Source organism: Andrena cerasifolii, chromosome 15 (assembly GCF_050908995.1).
Source record: "Andrena cerasifolii isolate SP2316 chromosome 15, iyAndCera1_principal, whole genome shotgun sequence".
NCBI classification, from domain to species: Eukaryota; Metazoa; Arthropoda; class Insecta; order Hymenoptera; family Andrenidae; genus Andrena; species Andrena cerasifolii.
In genome coordinates, this window is record NC_135132.1 from 7,397,659 (window position 1) to 7,415,585 (window position 17,927).

At 50.7% G+C, this 17,927-nt stretch overlaps 1 protein-coding gene across 12 annotated transcripts in view; it reads left to right on the top strand.

The window, feature by feature from the left end:
• Mmd (disintegrin and metalloproteinase domain-containing protein mind-meld) overlaps window positions 1-17,927 on the top strand; it is a 59,655-nt gene that overhangs the window by 38,855 nt on the left and 2,873 nt on the right. For 5 of the 12 annotated variants that reach the window (XM_076828491.1, XM_076828499.1, XM_076828492.1 and 2 more), the window contains 21 exons: window positions 2,637-2,785; window positions 2,951-3,007; window positions 3,108-3,187; window positions 3,309-3,378; window positions 3,453-3,599; window positions 4,429-4,632; window positions 4,953-5,027; window positions 5,126-5,298; window positions 5,395-5,564; window positions 5,821-5,984; window positions 6,054-6,221; window positions 7,018-7,322; window positions 7,396-7,509; window positions 7,599-7,680; window positions 7,946-8,041; window positions 8,115-8,277; window positions 11,727-11,865; window positions 13,437-13,592; window positions 15,188-15,259; window positions 16,876-17,024; window positions 17,276-17,699. In XM_076828491.1, the coding sequence (XP_076684606.1) occupies window positions 2,637-2,785; window positions 2,951-3,007; window positions 3,108-3,187; window positions 3,309-3,378; window positions 3,453-3,599; window positions 4,429-4,632; window positions 4,953-5,027; window positions 5,126-5,298; window positions 5,395-5,564; window positions 5,821-5,984; window positions 6,054-6,221; window positions 7,018-7,322; window positions 7,396-7,509; window positions 7,599-7,680; window positions 7,946-8,041; window positions 8,115-8,277; window positions 11,727-11,865; window positions 13,437-13,592; window positions 15,188-15,259; window positions 16,876-17,024; window positions 17,276-17,699 (3,157 nt within the window). Of the gene's footprint in view, window positions 1-2,636; window positions 2,786-2,950; window positions 3,008-3,107; window positions 3,188-3,308; window positions 3,379-3,452; window positions 3,600-4,428; window positions 4,633-4,952; window positions 5,028-5,125; window positions 5,299-5,394; window positions 5,565-5,820; window positions 5,985-6,053; window positions 6,222-7,017; window positions 7,323-7,395; window positions 7,510-7,598; window positions 7,681-7,945; window positions 8,042-8,114; window positions 8,278-9,839; window positions 9,943-11,726; window positions 11,866-13,436; window positions 13,593-15,187; window positions 15,260-16,875; window positions 17,025-17,275; window positions 17,700-17,927 lie in introns of all 12 variants that reach the window. The other 7 variants (XM_076828495.1, XM_076828494.1, XM_076828496.1 and 4 more) reach the window with 7 other exon arrangements.

Genomic DNA, 17,927 nt, shown 5'->3' on the forward strand with positions numbered 1-17,927 from the left:
GATCTGCGGTTACACATCTAGCCCCTGCCCTCCCACCGCTCGTCGAACGCGGAGAATGGTTTATTGTTAAGTCAACAGCGGTGATTGGCTGGAAACGCGAAACTTAAATTGGGTTAAATTTTAGACGAGAGGACAACGCGTCCGGGCATAAAACGAGCCCAGGGTGAGCGGGCCGCGGCGTACCGAGATCTCTTAACCGAGAGGCTCCGCAGCCGATCTTCTTTTCGCCCCGCTGTTTGGGAAAAAATTTGAATTGCAAACGACGGTGCTAAAGCGCCGTCGCCGGGTTCGCCCCGGCTGGAATTAATATTCATGCTCCTATTTAATTACACGTGTAGCCGACCGACCGCGCACAGTCGGGCGGAAAAGTAAATCCGCCCGCGATTGTCCGTCGAGGAGCGTAATAACTCGTCGCGACCGTGAGAAATTAATCGGGACTCGCGACGATCCACCGCTCGGCCAGCCGAGGGGCCGGTTGCGCTAGCCGAAGTCCGGCTACAGTGCCTGCCTGAGGTATAGCGAGCTCGTAAACGCAACGCACACTGGTCCGAATCGCCGAAAACGTGATAAAAAATTCTTACGTTCACATTTCACCCTTTATCATTATGAAGATGGTCATTCCGGGGGTTTTTGGGGTCGCAGAATCTGATTCCGAGGTCAAAATTTTTATTAGATTAAAACTAAGCCCTGTAGGGGGGAGGAAATGGCCATAAAATAGTGTTATGTTTTGTATAAATAAAAACATTTTCAATATCTCAAGTGTGATTTTATACAAACAATACCTTTTTCTCTCATAAAAACGCTATCTCTGTTAATTTTTCTAATCTTGATGCCGTAATTAACTTCAAATAACGTCATCAAATCAGACAGTACTGTTAAACAAAACATAACATTATTTTATCGACATTTACTCCCCTTTACAGGGCTTAGTTTTAATCTAATAAAAATTTTGACCTCGGAATCAGATTCTGCGACCCCAAAAACCCCTGGAATGACCATCTTCATAATGACAAAGGGTGAAATGTGAACGTAAGGATCTTTTATCAAGTTTTCGGCGATTCGGACCACTGTGCAGCGGGCGCTCGAGCATTTCGGTGACGAGTCTAGAAAGAAAGCACGTGTAATCAAATAAATACAGCCGCGTAACAAATAGTGAAGGACATATTTGGCGGCTCGTAGCCTCAATGGTATCCATCGCACACCACTTGAGTGGGTCTTCCCTCAGTCGCTATGTACACCGCGCGCATTCACCATCTCATCCTACGTGTTCGTGGCTTGTGAAGTCTAGCTTGGCCCTGCTCCCAGCCAGTAAATACTAATTTCACCTGGTAGGGAAAGCAGAAGGTAAAAGCACCCCGACTCTTGCCTCCGTAACCCTCTTAATCGAACTTTACAGCGCGAGCCGAATCGCGGAAATTTCGCGCACCAACGCTCCCAGGCAGCGAACTTTTACGTCTTTGCATTGTTACCCCAGGGCCGCGCAGAACGCCCGGATGAAGTTACACTCCCTGTTCTTGGATCGATGGTAGCACGCGCGAGAAACTCGCGCCGCGTCTTTTCCACCGGGCTTGCACGGTTATTTATTTATCCGCGTCGGAACTACGAGATTCCAGGCCCTTGGAAAGCGTGCGGTGCTTTTCAGCGCTGGGGAACGACGGCGGGCCCCTATCCATATTCATTTAATAAGTTTAATTGAATTGTATCGCCGTGCGTCGGGACATTACGCGGCGCAACGGGTCCCCCTGGCGGATTAGCATAGACGCTACCGCCAGCTAACGCGGGCCCCGCCTAAACGACGTCCATTTCGCGACTAACGTCTCGGCCAAACGCGACACATATTTCCTCAACAGGTGTCGCGCATCGGCGGATTAAACTTTTTTCTCGCAAGCAACAAAGTCACTGCGCGGGAGTCCGTGGCTGAAGCAGAAGATTCACGCTTGCAGAGTCGAGCGATAGGGATACACGGGAGCGGCTCGAAGCGTGTACGGCCCTTGAATCGAGGGGCTGACGGTGATAATTCATTACGCGTGACTCTGAACGCGACGCCGCGTCGACGGGCGTGCAGAGCGGGATGGGGGGAGGGGGTGAAGAAACGTGGCAAGTAATTATCCGCGCACTTCATTCTGAATGGCGCGGAGGTAAATCGGGCGAAGCCCGGACAGTCGATAAGAGGGGTAAACTAGACACTACACACGCTTCGAGGAGGCCCTTCACTGATTATCTCGACTGAATCGTAGCTGGGAGCTCGCGCCGCCCTGCCAGCAACAGTTTACCGCGACCGCCAAGGAAAAAAGACGCAAAGAAGGCTCGCCCCTTCCGCGGGACCGTGTCAATTACAGTAGCGGCGACACCTATCGCATTTGTCTCTATTCTCCGTTGGAGTCGCGCCGAAACGGTCTATGGTGCGATTGGCACATTTAGATGGCGCCCCGTTAGTTTGGGTTATTATTGGTAATGCGGCTGGGCAGTACACGGAGGACCCGCAAATCTTGGGTTCGAGTCCCATTGCCCGAGGCTGCTATTTTTCGCTTACACAGCCCAAATGTTATGCTTTTGCGATCTACGCTCACTGCTCCTCGAGTTAATCAGCCGAGGCTATGGAGGCGCGTTCAACTGAGCGGGGAAATTGATTTCAGGTGAAGTCGAACGACTACTGCGAGAGTATCGACAGAACCAAGAGCTAGTACGAAACATAGGGGCTCATTACTATCAGATCATCTATCCGGTACAGTTGCGGCATCACGAGAAAATGGGGATATCCACAAGAGAAGCCAACATGTCCAAGGTAATCGGCATCGATCTCGATGAGTGGTCGGACGAGTAGGTAATGGCCTGGTAGTACACGTAGTTTACCCGCGATCGAGTTTCGACGCGTGCAAAGAAGGATCACCCGCGACCCGACGCGGACGTGCGGGGCATTAATCCGGAAACTTTGTCACGTTTTTTTCAGTTTCCTCAAAGAGGATACGCAGAGGGTGGATATCAAAATCCTAGAAGCAGAATGAGAGTAAGTGTGGAACGCGGAAAGTTTGTGCCGCGGCGATTCTAACGAGGCAAGTTTCGCCCGAGCGGGCCACTCATCGATTCCTGTTTTCTTCGTTTTGCAGACGGGGAGGCACTATCACCGGACGTCCCTTCTGATCAGGGCCTTTAGTCACAGATTCCGCCTAGACTTGGAATTAAACACGTAAGTGACTCGAGTGTGGCGCAGAGGAGTTTGCACGCGGAGACTGTTCGCGCGCGAAAGTCGAGCGCGTGCGATCCAGCATCCCCAATTTCGTGACGCAGGCGAACGTTGTGTGTTGCAGGCAACTTTTAGCTCCGAATTTTATACAAAAAGACCTTTTAGTCGGCGGCGCGGAGCAGTCAGCTAAACAGGTAACGACGACATCGAGATCCCTCGATATATCGCGCGCTCTTTTACCGAGAGTCTCGCCACGGAATGTTCGCAGGAGATAGAGCACTGCTACTATCACGGCACCATCAAGGATTACCCAGGGGCCAGCGCTGCTTTTCACACGTGTAACGGTCTCAGCGGCGTCATTCACTTAGGCAACGAGACCTTCGTCATTCATCCGTTTTATGGCGGCGATATGTCGGTCAGTTTAACTATTGCAGGGCCGCCCTAATAGCCTCCCAAATCCCCGCACACTACACTCTAACCTCTAACCTCCAAACTAATAGTCAGCCCCGGATTTTGAATTGCCTCTGTACATGGTAAAGCATCGCGGGGGATCTACCAATTTCCAACACCTTCGAGAGGATATTCCTCCGGTACAAACTCGTCGGACGCTCGATCCGACGCGAAACGGGAGGATCCAGTTAAACCGTCATCGAGTCTTATCGGGAACTAGTAAACCGAGCGATCGCTAGGTGGCGTGCTAAGTCCTCCAGCTACCGTTCTCGCTCGGTACTCCAGGAGCGCCGGTGTTCCCCGCGATCGCCTAAGCCCCCGGCTCGGCCGCTGAATAACCGAACTCCTTCGCGACATCAGAGCGACTGGACGAAGGGGAGCGGAGCTGCCACTCGAGTGCAGGTGTTGCTCTTATATGCATGAGCTTCGTTACTATTCACGGAGACATCTCGACGCGAGATCGTGACGGAAACAGAGCGGGAAAAGATACGCGTCTCGGGAAGGGTATCGCGGCAAAGTCACAACGGAGGGGGGTTCGTTATTTTCCCGCCAACCTGGGGCTATGAAATTTTACGAAGCTGGGCTTTACGACTCAGCCGCTACCGATCGGAAAACCGATAATCGTTCGTTCCCGGGAATGCTCGCTGGTTCCTTGAAATCTTCGCAGGGACGGGGTAATGGGTTCACCCGAGGGGGAGTTGAGAAAAGGTTGGGAGAAAGATGCCGCGTTAGAGAGGCGCACGGCGCAGGGCGGCGCAGGGTGGAGATAAACTATATGCAGACCTCTCTTTTAGCAGCAACATCCTCACGTTATATTTGAGGCTCGAACAAAGGCTAACAGAGGCTGCGCTAACACGGGGAATCTTGAGTGGCATGGAAAGAGTCACCGGCAGAAGCATGTTCTCGGGCTATCAGAGACCATTTCCGATCGATACAAGAGGGACGTCCGTCTGTCGACCAAATACATCGAAATTGCCATCATTATCGACAAGGCTATGGTATAGTATTACAATGATAATAATAGTAATGTAACAATAACAGCCCTCTATTTCTCTCGCGCGATCCTCGACGGCCGACGAGGATGAGAGAGTTCCGAAAGGGGGTAGAAGTCGTCGACATAACCGTTAGAAGGAAACGCGACGACGACCTTTCAAGGGACTCCCTCTGAGCTCGTTCGAGGGTGTAATTCAAGCCGCGATTGTTATCGAACGTCGTGCCGTGGGGGGCGTAAAATTGGTCGATGCGATCCAGTCTAACGATCCTCGTGCGCATAAATAACTGAACGGAAACGTTTCTTTTTGCCCCGTACCCGTGGCAGTTCGACAAGAGGAACGGTAGCACCAGGGCGGAGGTTGTTCACGATGCCATCCAAGTCGCAAATATCGCGGATTTGGTGAGTGGGAGAACCGCTCCTCGGGATGCTCCTTTGAACGGCGCCTAGCCCGCTCTTAATTAATTCCTTCGCTTAATTGCGCCCTTTCCGCCTTGCAGTACTTCCGTACGTTAAACACTAGAATCTCCGTCGTATACATCGAAACCTGGCAGGTCAAGAACCAGGCGGACATCGACAAAAGCATGGACATCAATCGCGCTTTGGCCAACTTGAACCATTACGCGATGCGAAATATATTGCGCACTGCCCCCGACACCACCCAATTGCTCACGTGAGTAGAACGACGCCAGCCGCCGCGATACCGTTTCGAGCCGCTTACCTAATCGTAGCATCTAGATAACGCGACAAGGATCGTCCTCTTTTTCAGGGGGGAAACGTTCGCGGGCGGCGAATGGGGGATCGCCGAGCCGTCGACCATCTGCCAGCAGAAGTCCGTAGGGATCAGCGTCGACTTCAACACTTACGAGCTCCATCTCCTAGCCGGCACCATGGCCCATATGATCGGCCATAACATCGGAATGAGCCACGACGACGGAAGTCAGTCCCCACACCGTATATCTGCGAAACTTACCGCAGAGCAAGCCTGTTGTGGTCGGGAGCCGAAGACCTCCTTAGGTTCTGGGACCCGAGTCAGAATCGAGCACTGTGGCTAGCAACGCAACAGCTCCACGCTCGGATCCGACCCGGCGCCCAGAACCGCAAAGAGGTCTCCGGCTCCCAGCGGCTGTTTGCGCACCTCTGCCGTAGAGGAAACCACGCCCGCCACGCCATAATCGCCGCTGCTTTCTTCCAGGGAGCGAGTGCGTCTGCCGCGACTGGCACGGGTGCATCATGATGCAGTCGATCGTCGGCTTGGAGGACGTTCAGCCGTATAAGTTCTCCGAATGTAGCCAGGCGGACTACATAGAGCTGTTGCAACACGGCAACGGCTTCTGCCTTCACAACAAGCCGAACCAGGTGAGCACAGACACGTAAACGTGAACGGGAAATTGTAAACGGGCCTTGCGCTTCTTCCCTCGGCGACAGGTGGACCCGAGGAAATCATGCGGGGACAAGGTAATAGACGAAGGGGAGGAGTGCGACTGCGGCTCAATCGACGAATGCCCGAAGCACGATCCTTGCTGCGACCCCATCACGTGCAAACTGTACAGCGAGGCGCAGTGCGCGACGGGGCCATGCTGCAGCAATTGCAAGGTGAAGGGTCGCTAGATAATGTCGGCGATCATTGACGAGGATCGAGATGGTTGGGCTAACGCACAGTGGTCTGGATACCTACTTTTAGCGGCCAAAATTCTAATTTTTCTCAAACTTGGTGATCAAGGGTTTTTGAGGTCACTGATAACGAATCTGACACTAAAAATACAAAATTCAAGATGGCAGATTCAAATTTATAGCCAAAATTGAAAACACCTTTATATCGGTTTTTTTCCAATGCAAATTCATTTTCTATCTATATATATATATTCAATGAAAACATCTGACAATGTCCGCTTCTTCCAAATCGCTACTCAAGTGGGTATGCAGCTACACGCGTCTAAGACGCCCAAATACCTCGAGCGTCATTTCTAAAAGTCTGCATAAAATTGAAGACTGCAGGAGACTGCACTTGAAATTTGCGTGCTCTTGTTAGCAATTGTGTAAGCTTTCATGTAAGAAATGTCCGGCGTTAATCACTCTTAATCATTTTTTTATAAGTCTTCTCAAAGTTTCAATTGGTATAAACATTGCACCCTTTAATAACTGTATAATACAAACACGTATTTTAATGTTTTATAATGAGTAATTAAAACAATTAGATTCACATAAAATTTCATGATTTTGTCTTCGTAATATTATATCTAATGAAAGAATCATCTGAAAAAGGAAAGGTATGCGGATTTAGAAGCACTGGAGGGTTGTCAATTCATACAAAAAATTAGATTGTAAAGTGGAAGTTGAGAAATTGAATTTTGGCCACCCTCCAGACCACTGTGCAACGGAGCGATTACAGTTCCAGCCGCGCAACGTGGTTTGCCGGGAGGCGACCAACGAGTGCGACCTGCAGGAGGTCTGCTCCGGGAGCGCGGGCCAGTGCCCGCCGGACGTTCACAAGAAGAATGGCTATCCCTGCGCCGACAACGCCGGGTACTGTTACAACGGCGACTGCCCGGTTCTGGACCTCCAGTGCGAGAAGATCTGGGGTTATGGTGGCGTCGTCGCGGACAAGCAGTGCTTCGAGCAGTTCAACTCCAAGGGCGCCCTGAACGGACACTGCGGCACTGACACCTCCGGCCACTACGTCAAGTGCGAGTTCGAGTAAGTGGACCCTCCCTGCTCAATCTACCTCCCCCTACAACCCACTCAACCCCCGTTCGTTTCGCTCGCGCAGAAATGTCCGCTGCGGCTCGCTGCAGTGCCAGCAAGGCAGCAAGCAGCCAGTGATACCCGGCATGGATCACTCCAGGACCATAATCTCCATCAAGCGCGCGGAGTACGAGTGCAAGTGAGTACGCAACTGCTCGAAGTCCCATTAATCGCACTGCGCCCTCTTTCATGGCACGGGGTAACCGTTGGTTCTGCTTACTCGCCAAGGTCGACGACTGGAAAAGTGGAAGGCTCCGAGAAACCAGGGATGGGATTGGTTCACGACGGAACATCCTGCGGAGATAATTTGGTGAGTTCCCTAATCCGTTCCCGAGACTCGGATCTCCGCGCGTACGTCCGGCAGCGTGTTAAACGAGGCGGCGCGCTCAACGACGGACAGTTTTCGGTGTTACGTTAATGGCTGCGCTATAAACCGGATTATGCAAAGCCCTCGGCCCCCGGGAGCCGCCATTGTAGGCAAACAGGGTTGTTTGCTTTCAATCCGCGTGGCTTTGGGGATCCGGCCGCGGAGGAACGGCGCTGGTGTACACGCTGCGTGACTTTCTACGTTTCAGATTTGCGTGAACCAAACTTGCACCAGCCGGTTCCCGTTCATAGACAATGGGAAGTGCCCAAGCAATCACGACAACAACGAATGCTCGGGAAACGGGGTAAGCGTGAACCTTTGATCCGTCGAGGGGGAGTAGCGTGAGCGAACTAGTACAATACCAGGGAACTTCGCAGGTTTGCACGAACACAAACAAGTGCTACTGCGATGACGGATGGAGCGGAACGGATTGCTCCATAGTGCAAGATATCCCGACGCACCCACCGATGACTCTCACTACCGAATCACCCGGTAATAAAAGTACAGATCTTAAAATGATCAAGAAAGAGACCCCCTACGGTAAGTTGTGATTCGCAGATCTAGTTTGGGACACGGTCGACTTAGAGTAGCCTCGATAGAGCCGAGAAATTCAAGCTGTCCGAGCCACGCCCGATGCTCGACGAAATAATGGAACATTTAAATTATACGGGCTCGTGCCGACGACCGTTTCAATTTCTTGCCCGCTCGATGGATAACAGTAGAATAAGATAATTCTTCGATAAACGATACGAGTAGAAGAATACAGATCACTGGGGTACCGTAGACGATCTCAATGTTAATCCCGTTCTCGGTGCGAAGGATCGACCGATTATTATTCTGAAGCAACAGTCTAAGGGAGAACTCTACCGTAGCCCGTGATCTCAAAAGGCAGACATTTTTCGATCGTCTAGGTGTGTTCGATTCACGATAAGACAAAGACTCGTCCCTTTTTGTGGGTCGGGATGCCCGTTAGCCGCCTGATTATTTGGGGTCATACCATCAGCTGTGCACATAAAATTCCATGCGTTCCCTGTATATATATATGTATACATGCATATATATATATAGACAGACATGTACATGTACATATAGTACGGGCCGATAAGCTCACTCGTTTACACTCTTTCACTTTCGACTCACGACCACCTATATACCGCGACTCCCCTCGAGAGAAAAGAACGATCGAATGTTACAGGTGAACGCTTCGCAGTGGCTCCCGCCGCCATGTCTCTCATGGCGGTCCTTATCAGGCAACGCCTGATTAAGGTAAGACTGCGACGAGCCTTCATCCGGAGAACTCTGTCTCGCCTCGACACTATTTCCGAGTAGAATGGATTACGATGGCGGGATCGTTGCCTCCTACCCCCGATAACGCGTGTAATCCATTTCGCTCCCAACACGCGTACACACCACTCATCGTAGAATCTCATTTCCTCGCCAAGATCATGTGGATCGGTAGATCGATCGATCGAAAGGTGTCCACTCCACGTGATGCTGGCCCCGCTGCGTTTCAGGGGCGATCCCTTCAGGGGATGTTTACGGGTAACGGATCCTCGTCCAAAGTAACGGTTTTCACTGTGCGCAATGCTATATGTATAATACTATTTGTACCATGAATCGTCGGAGGCGGATTTGGAGGATTCAAGCGTCTGCTGCCCTCTTCGTAAAGCATCGTCAAATATTTTATTTCGAAAGAGTTGAGACGATTTTAAAATTAATTCAATATGGCAACTTCTTTAAGAGTGAGCCCGAAATAGGCTAGCTCTGAGGATCAACGTTGGTGGAGTTGGTTAGGCGACTGGCCAGTACGCTTTTGAGGATCGTGGGTTCGAGTCCCGTCGCCCGAGAAATCTTTTTCCGTGAATCTCCGTAAACTAATTTTTTGGACGATGAAAAAAAGTGAATTGCTTTCAAAGTCCAATTTACAATTTCTTTCGCTCAAAATTTGCAGCCCACGTACCTCACGTACAAATCCGCCTCTAGGTCGTTGTGGTTCGAGAGGGTTACAATGGGAGTGGATCCGTGAGTGATACGCGTGATCGAAGCACCCGCTGTCGACTCGCCTGACACGCGTAGGATACAAAGTGAATTGGTCGTTTCAGAAGCAACAAACAACACCCTTAGTACCGGGATGATGGTATTAATCCTGGTGGGTGTGGTCAAAGGAGTCTTCATTAGCTTTGCACTAATGGCCGTTTGCTACAGGTACAGTAGCAAAAATCAAAGTACTTGGAAAGTGAGAGCCCGCTGTGTGGGTTCGAGCCAGACGCCTGTCGTTGTCAATCTTGTAATTCGTGGCTAGCTGGATGATGAGGCATCGCACGCGGCCGTCAATGCTCTCATGATATTCATTCATCTTAGCCTATTTACTCGATGTTCATTTATATATCTATATCTATACGTATACGTATATATACACACACGTGACGAATATGCGTACGTCTCATATATACATATATATATACTATACTATACTATACTATATACTGTATACTATATACCTACTGTTTCTCCGATGGTATGCTCTGAACATTCTCGCGCTCGCATATACGCGATCACGCGTATGTGCAGCACGGGAGGCAGATCTACTACATTTCAACGGTTGTCGCACGCAAAGGGACGCAACTTCCAAACGCGTCTGAAACGATCACGAGAAATGAACAACATGTACATACATATATACAGTACCTGGACATGTGTATTCGAAGGAATGATTCTCCTCAAGATATTTAAACGATTCAATATATTAACATTAAATTATCGTAAGCTGGGGTGACTTTGTGAAAATCGGAGGTGAGAAAAATAAATTGAGAAATAAAATTAGAGCAAATTAGAAATAAAATTTGAGGTTGTCACAATGTCACCCCGCATTGAGGAGGGAAATAAGTAACCCTATTAGCCACAAAGTCACCCTCACTTACGGTAATCGAATAGGTTTATAGAGGCTCGGATGTTAAAGAAGTTGCATTAACAGATTTAACCAATTTTGACGCGAAACAGATATTTCGAAATACTAAACGATAAAAGTATCGGTCACGGTAATAGTAAGCGAACCGTGGAAACAGCTTTCCTGAACACATTTGCCCAGCACTGTGCGTACATACATACAAGGTTGTCCCTTCGAGTGCGATATCTAACACACGATCCACCGTGAACGTAACGCCAATGTGCCAGCTGCTTGTATGCCCTATAAAAGCATGAACCGAGGACTTGTAAGAATCGCCGATGATATTAGAGCCCGACCGTCGCGCCTCTCGGCGAGTCAGTTTGGTCGCGAGTAGATCTGTGAGCCGTGTCTCCGCCGATGCCAGCCAGACGTTCGGCCCCGTCCAACTCGACGGAGCTGACAGACAATCCATGGTCGCTCGAGTTGCGGCGGCGGTCGCGAGACACGACGGATACATACCGACGATCCGACTCGTCTCTAACTAATCGATCGAAGCTCTGACAAAGAGGCGAACTGTTATAAAGAACGAGGAACGGCCCGGGCGCATCGTATCGGCGGGAATCGGCCGACGGCGCCCCGCTGATACGATCGATGGCCGGCTACCTAGAGACGATATATACCGTCCTATGTATGATATATGTATATGTGCTGATACTGGCTTCTCTGTTTCTTGTCTGTTTCTGTCTGTCACTGGCATCTCTGTCTGTCTGCATGCTGTGGGACGCTCGGATACCGAAAACCTAAAACTCGGCCGTGTAACCGCACACCGTGCGTAAAAACAATGGTACTACATCACGATACCGTGCGTGTCGATGACGATGATGACGACCGACGACGACGACGACGATGATGATGGGCGACGATGATGATATAATGATACCGACGATCACTGATAAACCGTTACGACAATATATTAATAATAATAATAATAAATAAAAAAAACAACAACTACCACAACACCACAACAACAACGACGACGATGACTGCAACGTGTAACGATGTAACTCGAAACTCAATACTTTATCGCGCCCGATCGTCACAGAGAACTACCACGGCTCTAACACTGTATTTTTAGTTGGTGTGCTCATGTCGGTGGTAGGGGGTGTTTTCGTAGTATTTGCTCTGATGGCTCTCTGCTACAGGTCAGTCGTAGTACATAAAAACTACTCCCTCTGTCTCAGGTTAGTGTGCAGAAACATACACGTAGATACTTTTCTGTATGCGTATCTATCTATATATATCTATATATATATATATACATATATGTATATATATATATACGTATTTCTATATATATATACCTTTATATTTATATATATATATATATGTATATGCACATATATATGTATGTCTCTTCTCCTCCTTACAATCACACGTCGTACATATATATTTACATGTATATTTCTTTAGAGTCCGTACTATTACTGTCTTTCTCTTTGCGCTTACTATTTCTTTCCGTACGTTTCCTCTCTCTCGTCTCCATTCTACTTGCTCGTTGATCATCGCGCCGATAAGACGCCACGGGAACGACGCATCTGCGCGCCGCAACCACTGGCGAATATATTTGCGAAGCGGACGCGCGGCGGTTTAACGAAACCATTGCCCCTGGGCTGTTCACGGACAAACATGCGCCGGCCCGCGCACATTCGTCCGCGGGATCCATCACGACCGGAGGCCCCCGATGCCCCTCTCTACCCGATCGTTGCCACGTCCACGACGCCCAGCAGAACCAGACACACATGCATAGATTCACTTGGACCGCTCCCCGCAAAATGCGCAGCCCCGTTCTCGCAAGTGAAAAGAAACTCGGTGCCCCGTGACACGTTAACCCGATTGTCCCCCAGCGAGCCGGGGGCGACCACGACGATCAAACCGTGCCCCTTGGACCATGGTATCGAGTCGGTCGAAATGGTTGCTGGCTCCGCAGCAGGCTGACTCCGATTGCGCGTCGAGAGGCGATCCATACTTGTCGAAGAGACAGTTAACTTCATCCTCCGACACCCCGCCCCGCCCACCCACCCACCATGGAACGTACTCGATTCTCAAGACACATTGCCTAGTCCACTCGTTACCGTTTAATTTTGAGCCAATTTCGCTCGATGGGTACTGCAGCGGAGGGCGATCCCACACGGGTGGCTGCAAGGCCAGCTGCGGGTGTACCATTCGACTGGTTATCTGTTTTCGTTCTAATGCATGCATCCACACGGCTCCCTGCTCACCCCTGTAGACGCGCCTGCTTTGCTAGACCCTAACCATTCTCGACGTAGACATTCGAGTAACATCCGTCCGGGTGTGTCCTGCTTCAACGCCCGCACGACCAGTCATCGGCTTCATTGTTGGTCCCGCAGTGTCTAGGGGCTAAAGTAGCGTCAACCTTGCGCCACCGACTGATCGCAATGTTGAACCGGGCACACCGTTGAGATTTCTCGTAAAGTATCGCGCACGTTCCATCAAGTTGTACTTTTTAAGGAGACTCGACGGCAACATACAACGTATGTAACCCCTCCAACAGACCACCTCCAAGTATGTAACCGAGCGCGTACGTTGTCGGCGATACTCTTCGACGATGGACAAAACGAAGGAGTCTTCGTCTCAAGCTTCCCCTAAACCCCCAGCCCCGCCCGCCCCCCAAACCACCCCCCCCAAACCACCCCCCAGGTCCCACTCGTAGCTTGCATGCGCTTTTTAACGACGTTTTCTGATTGTCCCGATCGCGGCGCCGACACCACCGTAATCGATCGTTTTCTCGCAGAAGGAAGAGCACCGTCCAGAAGTACGATCAACCGTACGCGAAGAAACCCCTGCAGAAAGGTTACCAGGGCGTGTCCAGGAACCACCATCCGGAGCACGCGGTCCTGGACAACGTGCACAGCAAGATCCTCAACTTCAACAGTATGCCTAACTACAGGTACGACGGTCATTTCGTTGCTTATCAGTCCACTTATCCGGCTAGACACACACAGACACTTTAGGCGACACTCTCGGCCGCGTTAATTAGATCTGTCCGACGATTCATAGACTTTCTCGCGCGTTAGCTTGAAAGCTCGAGGGATCCAAACTTTCCGCGTGCGCTCTTTCAATAAGATTGTCTTGTTGATTATGTAGGCATTCGGAATTTGGGTATTTGTAGAGTTTGGGAAAGAGTAGCATCGGGGAGTCGGCTTTGGGGGAATCAGTAACGCGGCTGCCCAGTAACGCAGAGATTACCGAAGATCTTGTGATCGAGTTCCACCACCCGAGGTTCGTTTTTTCGCCTACAATTAATTGATTCTCCGCTGCGAGCAGCGTCCAAAGGACGTTCGACGAATTTTATACGCTACGCGCCAAAGTTTGGAGATCACGAACGATCATATATATATTTATATATATATACATTATACGCTTCTAAGAGACAACCTAGGGAAGACCCCAGCAACTAGCGTTCAAAAGGATCCATCAACGATCGCCAAAGACACATCTCGCTTCTACTTATATATTGGTTTTCCATTAATGTTTGCGTCACACGAATCCATGTCACACGGCATTCATTCGACATCTACAAAGCCACCCGACCCCGCCCGCGGTACTGTCCACTCCGGTAGTGGCGGAGTCGTCTTCGTCCCGTCGTTCCACGGAGCTCGAGGAATCTAGCTAGCCCCCCTCGTCTCCTCGAAGCAGCGAGGCGGCTCTTTAATGTCGCCGGCTCGGAAGGGATCGAGAAAACGAGACTTTCTTGCACGGTGAACTCCTCTGTATGAATGATTTCTCGCGCGGAGTGCTCGAGCAAGATGAAAGGGGCGCGAACGACGGAGAACGGAGACGCCACGGGACCCCGCGCCGTCTCTCTCGCAACCGATCTCGCGCCTCCTAAACAGCTTTAACCCTTTGTGGTCTCGCAGAAAGTCTCTGCCCGTGATACGTAGACGCATACACCCCGTCCATAAATCACCGGACACTTAGCGAAGTTGGTAAGAGGGTACGGAATGACGTACATAGTGATATAAAGTTAAAGATTTATTTATACAGAATATACATTTAAAAATCTTAACAAATGGTTGAACTAACAGTGGCATCTTCTCGATTAATTTTTTCATACTTCTGTATGGTGTAGAAGCATCTTCCAGTCGATCCTTAACTTTCAAAGCGCACGAATAGTGAATACGGGAACAATAAACATACTGTGCATTCTTACTTTTTAAATATTTATTTAAATTATACAGTGTGTTGTCAATTTTATATTTAAGTACTAGCGTGTAATAAGTACATACATCAAAATAAAGTAATAAAGTCACCTTAGAGACTTATATACAATGGTCAGTTTGCTGAAGGTAAGGAAGTGTCTGATGACTTATGGACAGGAGTGTACATGCATACATAAGTACGTACATATGTCGGTGATAAGGAAAGTCTGTGTTACCTTCGCCACCTTGCCACACGAACGAACTCGAGGAGGAAGCAGTAAGACCACGAAGGGTTGAAAAACCGTGAAATACCCGCGGCATGCCTATATTAGTATACTTCTAGCCGCGGCGAGACCCAGCGCGTGCTGTTTCAACCCCCCCATAACGTCGCCACCGCAGACGGGCCAAGATTCAAGTAAGTCTCATGTGTCTCGCCGTTATGTCACCATAGTTTATCGATCATCTCGAAACCCAAACACACCGACCGGAGAACGGCAACGAAACAGCTCAGCTCGTCGTAGATCGTTCCCAGAAGGCACAAGAGACCGTTGGCGCCGGTGGAAGCGGTGCGGAACATCGCCTCGAGCTGGCCTGCCTCGTTTTGTCCGCGCGAACAATGTTGTATCTCGCGCGCAACGGCAAACACGTGTACACACATGCACGCGCGCACACTTGGACGGGTCGCGACAACGGAGCGTCGAATTCTTGTCGAGAGCCCTCGATTAACAATGTAACAGTCAGCGAGAGCTACCTCAGGGATTCAGAAGCGCGGATCATGTACCCAGAGGAACGATCACGAACCGAACTTCTCTTCCGACACCTTGCCCTTTCGTTTCTTTTGCCCCGCCCCTCTGTTTGGTTCACCCGAGATGTTACCGTAAGGATTTTCGTTTGGTGGAACAAGCATTCAGAGGATTTTTCGTATCGCATAACGGCACGATGCATTTGGCTCGAATTCCTTTGCGTAAAGGCGGCACCGCACACTCGGCACTCGGCGAATACCGAATTCGGTATACCGAAGTGCTCGCGTGTACCTCCGCGCTATGCGCTTACCCGAGCATGTCGACTCGGGAGCTGCGCACATCCGTAGAGAAGCTCGCGCAAGCGTTCGATAATCGGCGAATTGCCTACGCCGCTAGATCCGCTCGCCGAATGACGAACTCTCGTTATTGCCGAATGCGTGGTTCCGCCTTGACATTCACGTTCGTTCGTTCATCCAACTGGAATCACAGCCAGAGCTTCACTTGGCGGTTAAGCTATGCCTCCTTCACTTATCGCAAACGTTCCAGTAGCTCGTTGCTCCCACCTTACATTTCGTTCTACCGAATTTCACGCCCGCTGTACATCGAGGCTCGAAGAAACATGACCGAATCAACGTCACCTGTACATCGCCACGTTCCTAACACACACGCTGTGGTCGGTCCAAGTAGAGGAGGGCAGAGAGTGCACGCGTAGCAGTTGCTTGCCATTGTCTTTTCACCCTGGCACCGCATGACTTTTCTTTTGAATGCAGCGCACACTCGTACTTACCGAGCTCCGTCGATAGGGCTCGCACCGTGGGCACCTTCTCCAGCATGCCTCGTTCGTTACTTTCTCCGAGACACTACGATTGCAACCCTACCAGAACAATCGAAACGCTACTCGCTTGCTAGTTGCACCCGGTGATGTCGGTAGACGAGAGTCTAGCCAGCCAACGAAAAGAACCACGGATACGTGGGCCCTCGTCCCTCGCGTCAGTTCGTATTCGTGTCACGGTTTTAAATCAGCACGAAACACGGACACGAACAGTTTTCTCACGGCCCCGTTTGAGACTGGCCGAAACGAGAAACGCGACGGGAGACGGGGTCTGCATTAGGCCTCGGAGCCTCAACGTTCAAAGGTGCGACGCTGGTCGCGAGAGAATCGAGAGGATTTGATTCAGGAGACGCGGATAATTCTTAGCACACCTATGAACGTTGGGCGCGTGATTCATCCCCGAGTCTTTCCGATTCGACGGTGAGACCAACCGTTCCTCTAAATGGCCATTTTCAGGGAGCATAAGTCGCAGATGAACAGGCTCGGCATAAACGACGAGGACGGGGATACAGGGGCGGAGGAAGTTGTCTCTTTCATTGACCTCCAACCGAACAATCTCACAAAGTTGCCTGAGAAGGGAATTTTAAAGAAACACGGTGGTTACGGTATTGTAATGACTACTAGTCACACGAAAGAGTCGGTAGATGGCTCTCGAACCCACGAAGGGAAGGTGCAACGGCTTCGATCATTCTCCGCTTGATCCCAATTTGAGATCCAAGGCTAGGCTGAACAGGATGCTCACGATTAAGTAGCTAATGAGGTCGAGCCGCTTGCACCGACCCTCCGTGCACGATCACGGGTATATACAGTGTATATTCGAAAGGCTGGACGTTAACCGGAACGACGATTGAATCAGGGCCAGGAGGAGGCACCGTGGTCGATCTGGAGCGTACCCTGGACCAACTGAACGGGTACCACGGCGACATCATCCAGGCCCTGATGAATGCGGCGAGCCATCGGGACCTGCCGGGCACGCCCTCCGCCAGCGGGAACCTGATCGAGGGAGAGGCGGTGTGCAAGCCGCAGACGGAATGCGGCTATCCGACCGCGTACTGCAAGAACGTGGACAAGCAGGCGTACATTGGCGGCCAGGAGGACGAGGAGACGGAGCTTGGCAAGCTGACGTGCGGCCCTCTCCGCATACGGAATCTCGACGACCTGAAGAAGCAGCTGGAGCGGCACTCGGTGTCGATCCGCGTCAGTCCGACCGGCTCCGACAACGATGGCCACGACCACCACTGCGGGATAGATTCCTCCGTTTGTAGCGAGTCCTCCCAAGGGTAAGAACTGATGCGGAATAGGCGCTTCGCCATGCTTACGTTCCTTCTTCTCGACGTTCTTCTCATCGCTTCCATCGTTCGATCGGATTGTACATACATTGTCTTGCATAACGCTTCGGACCGGTCCGGAACATCGGCCTGCGGCGCGCGTGTCCTCCGCGGTTACCGAGACGCGTACGCCTTCCATCGCGCGATCAGCCGCCATCCTCCCTGCCGTTCCGCTCGCCG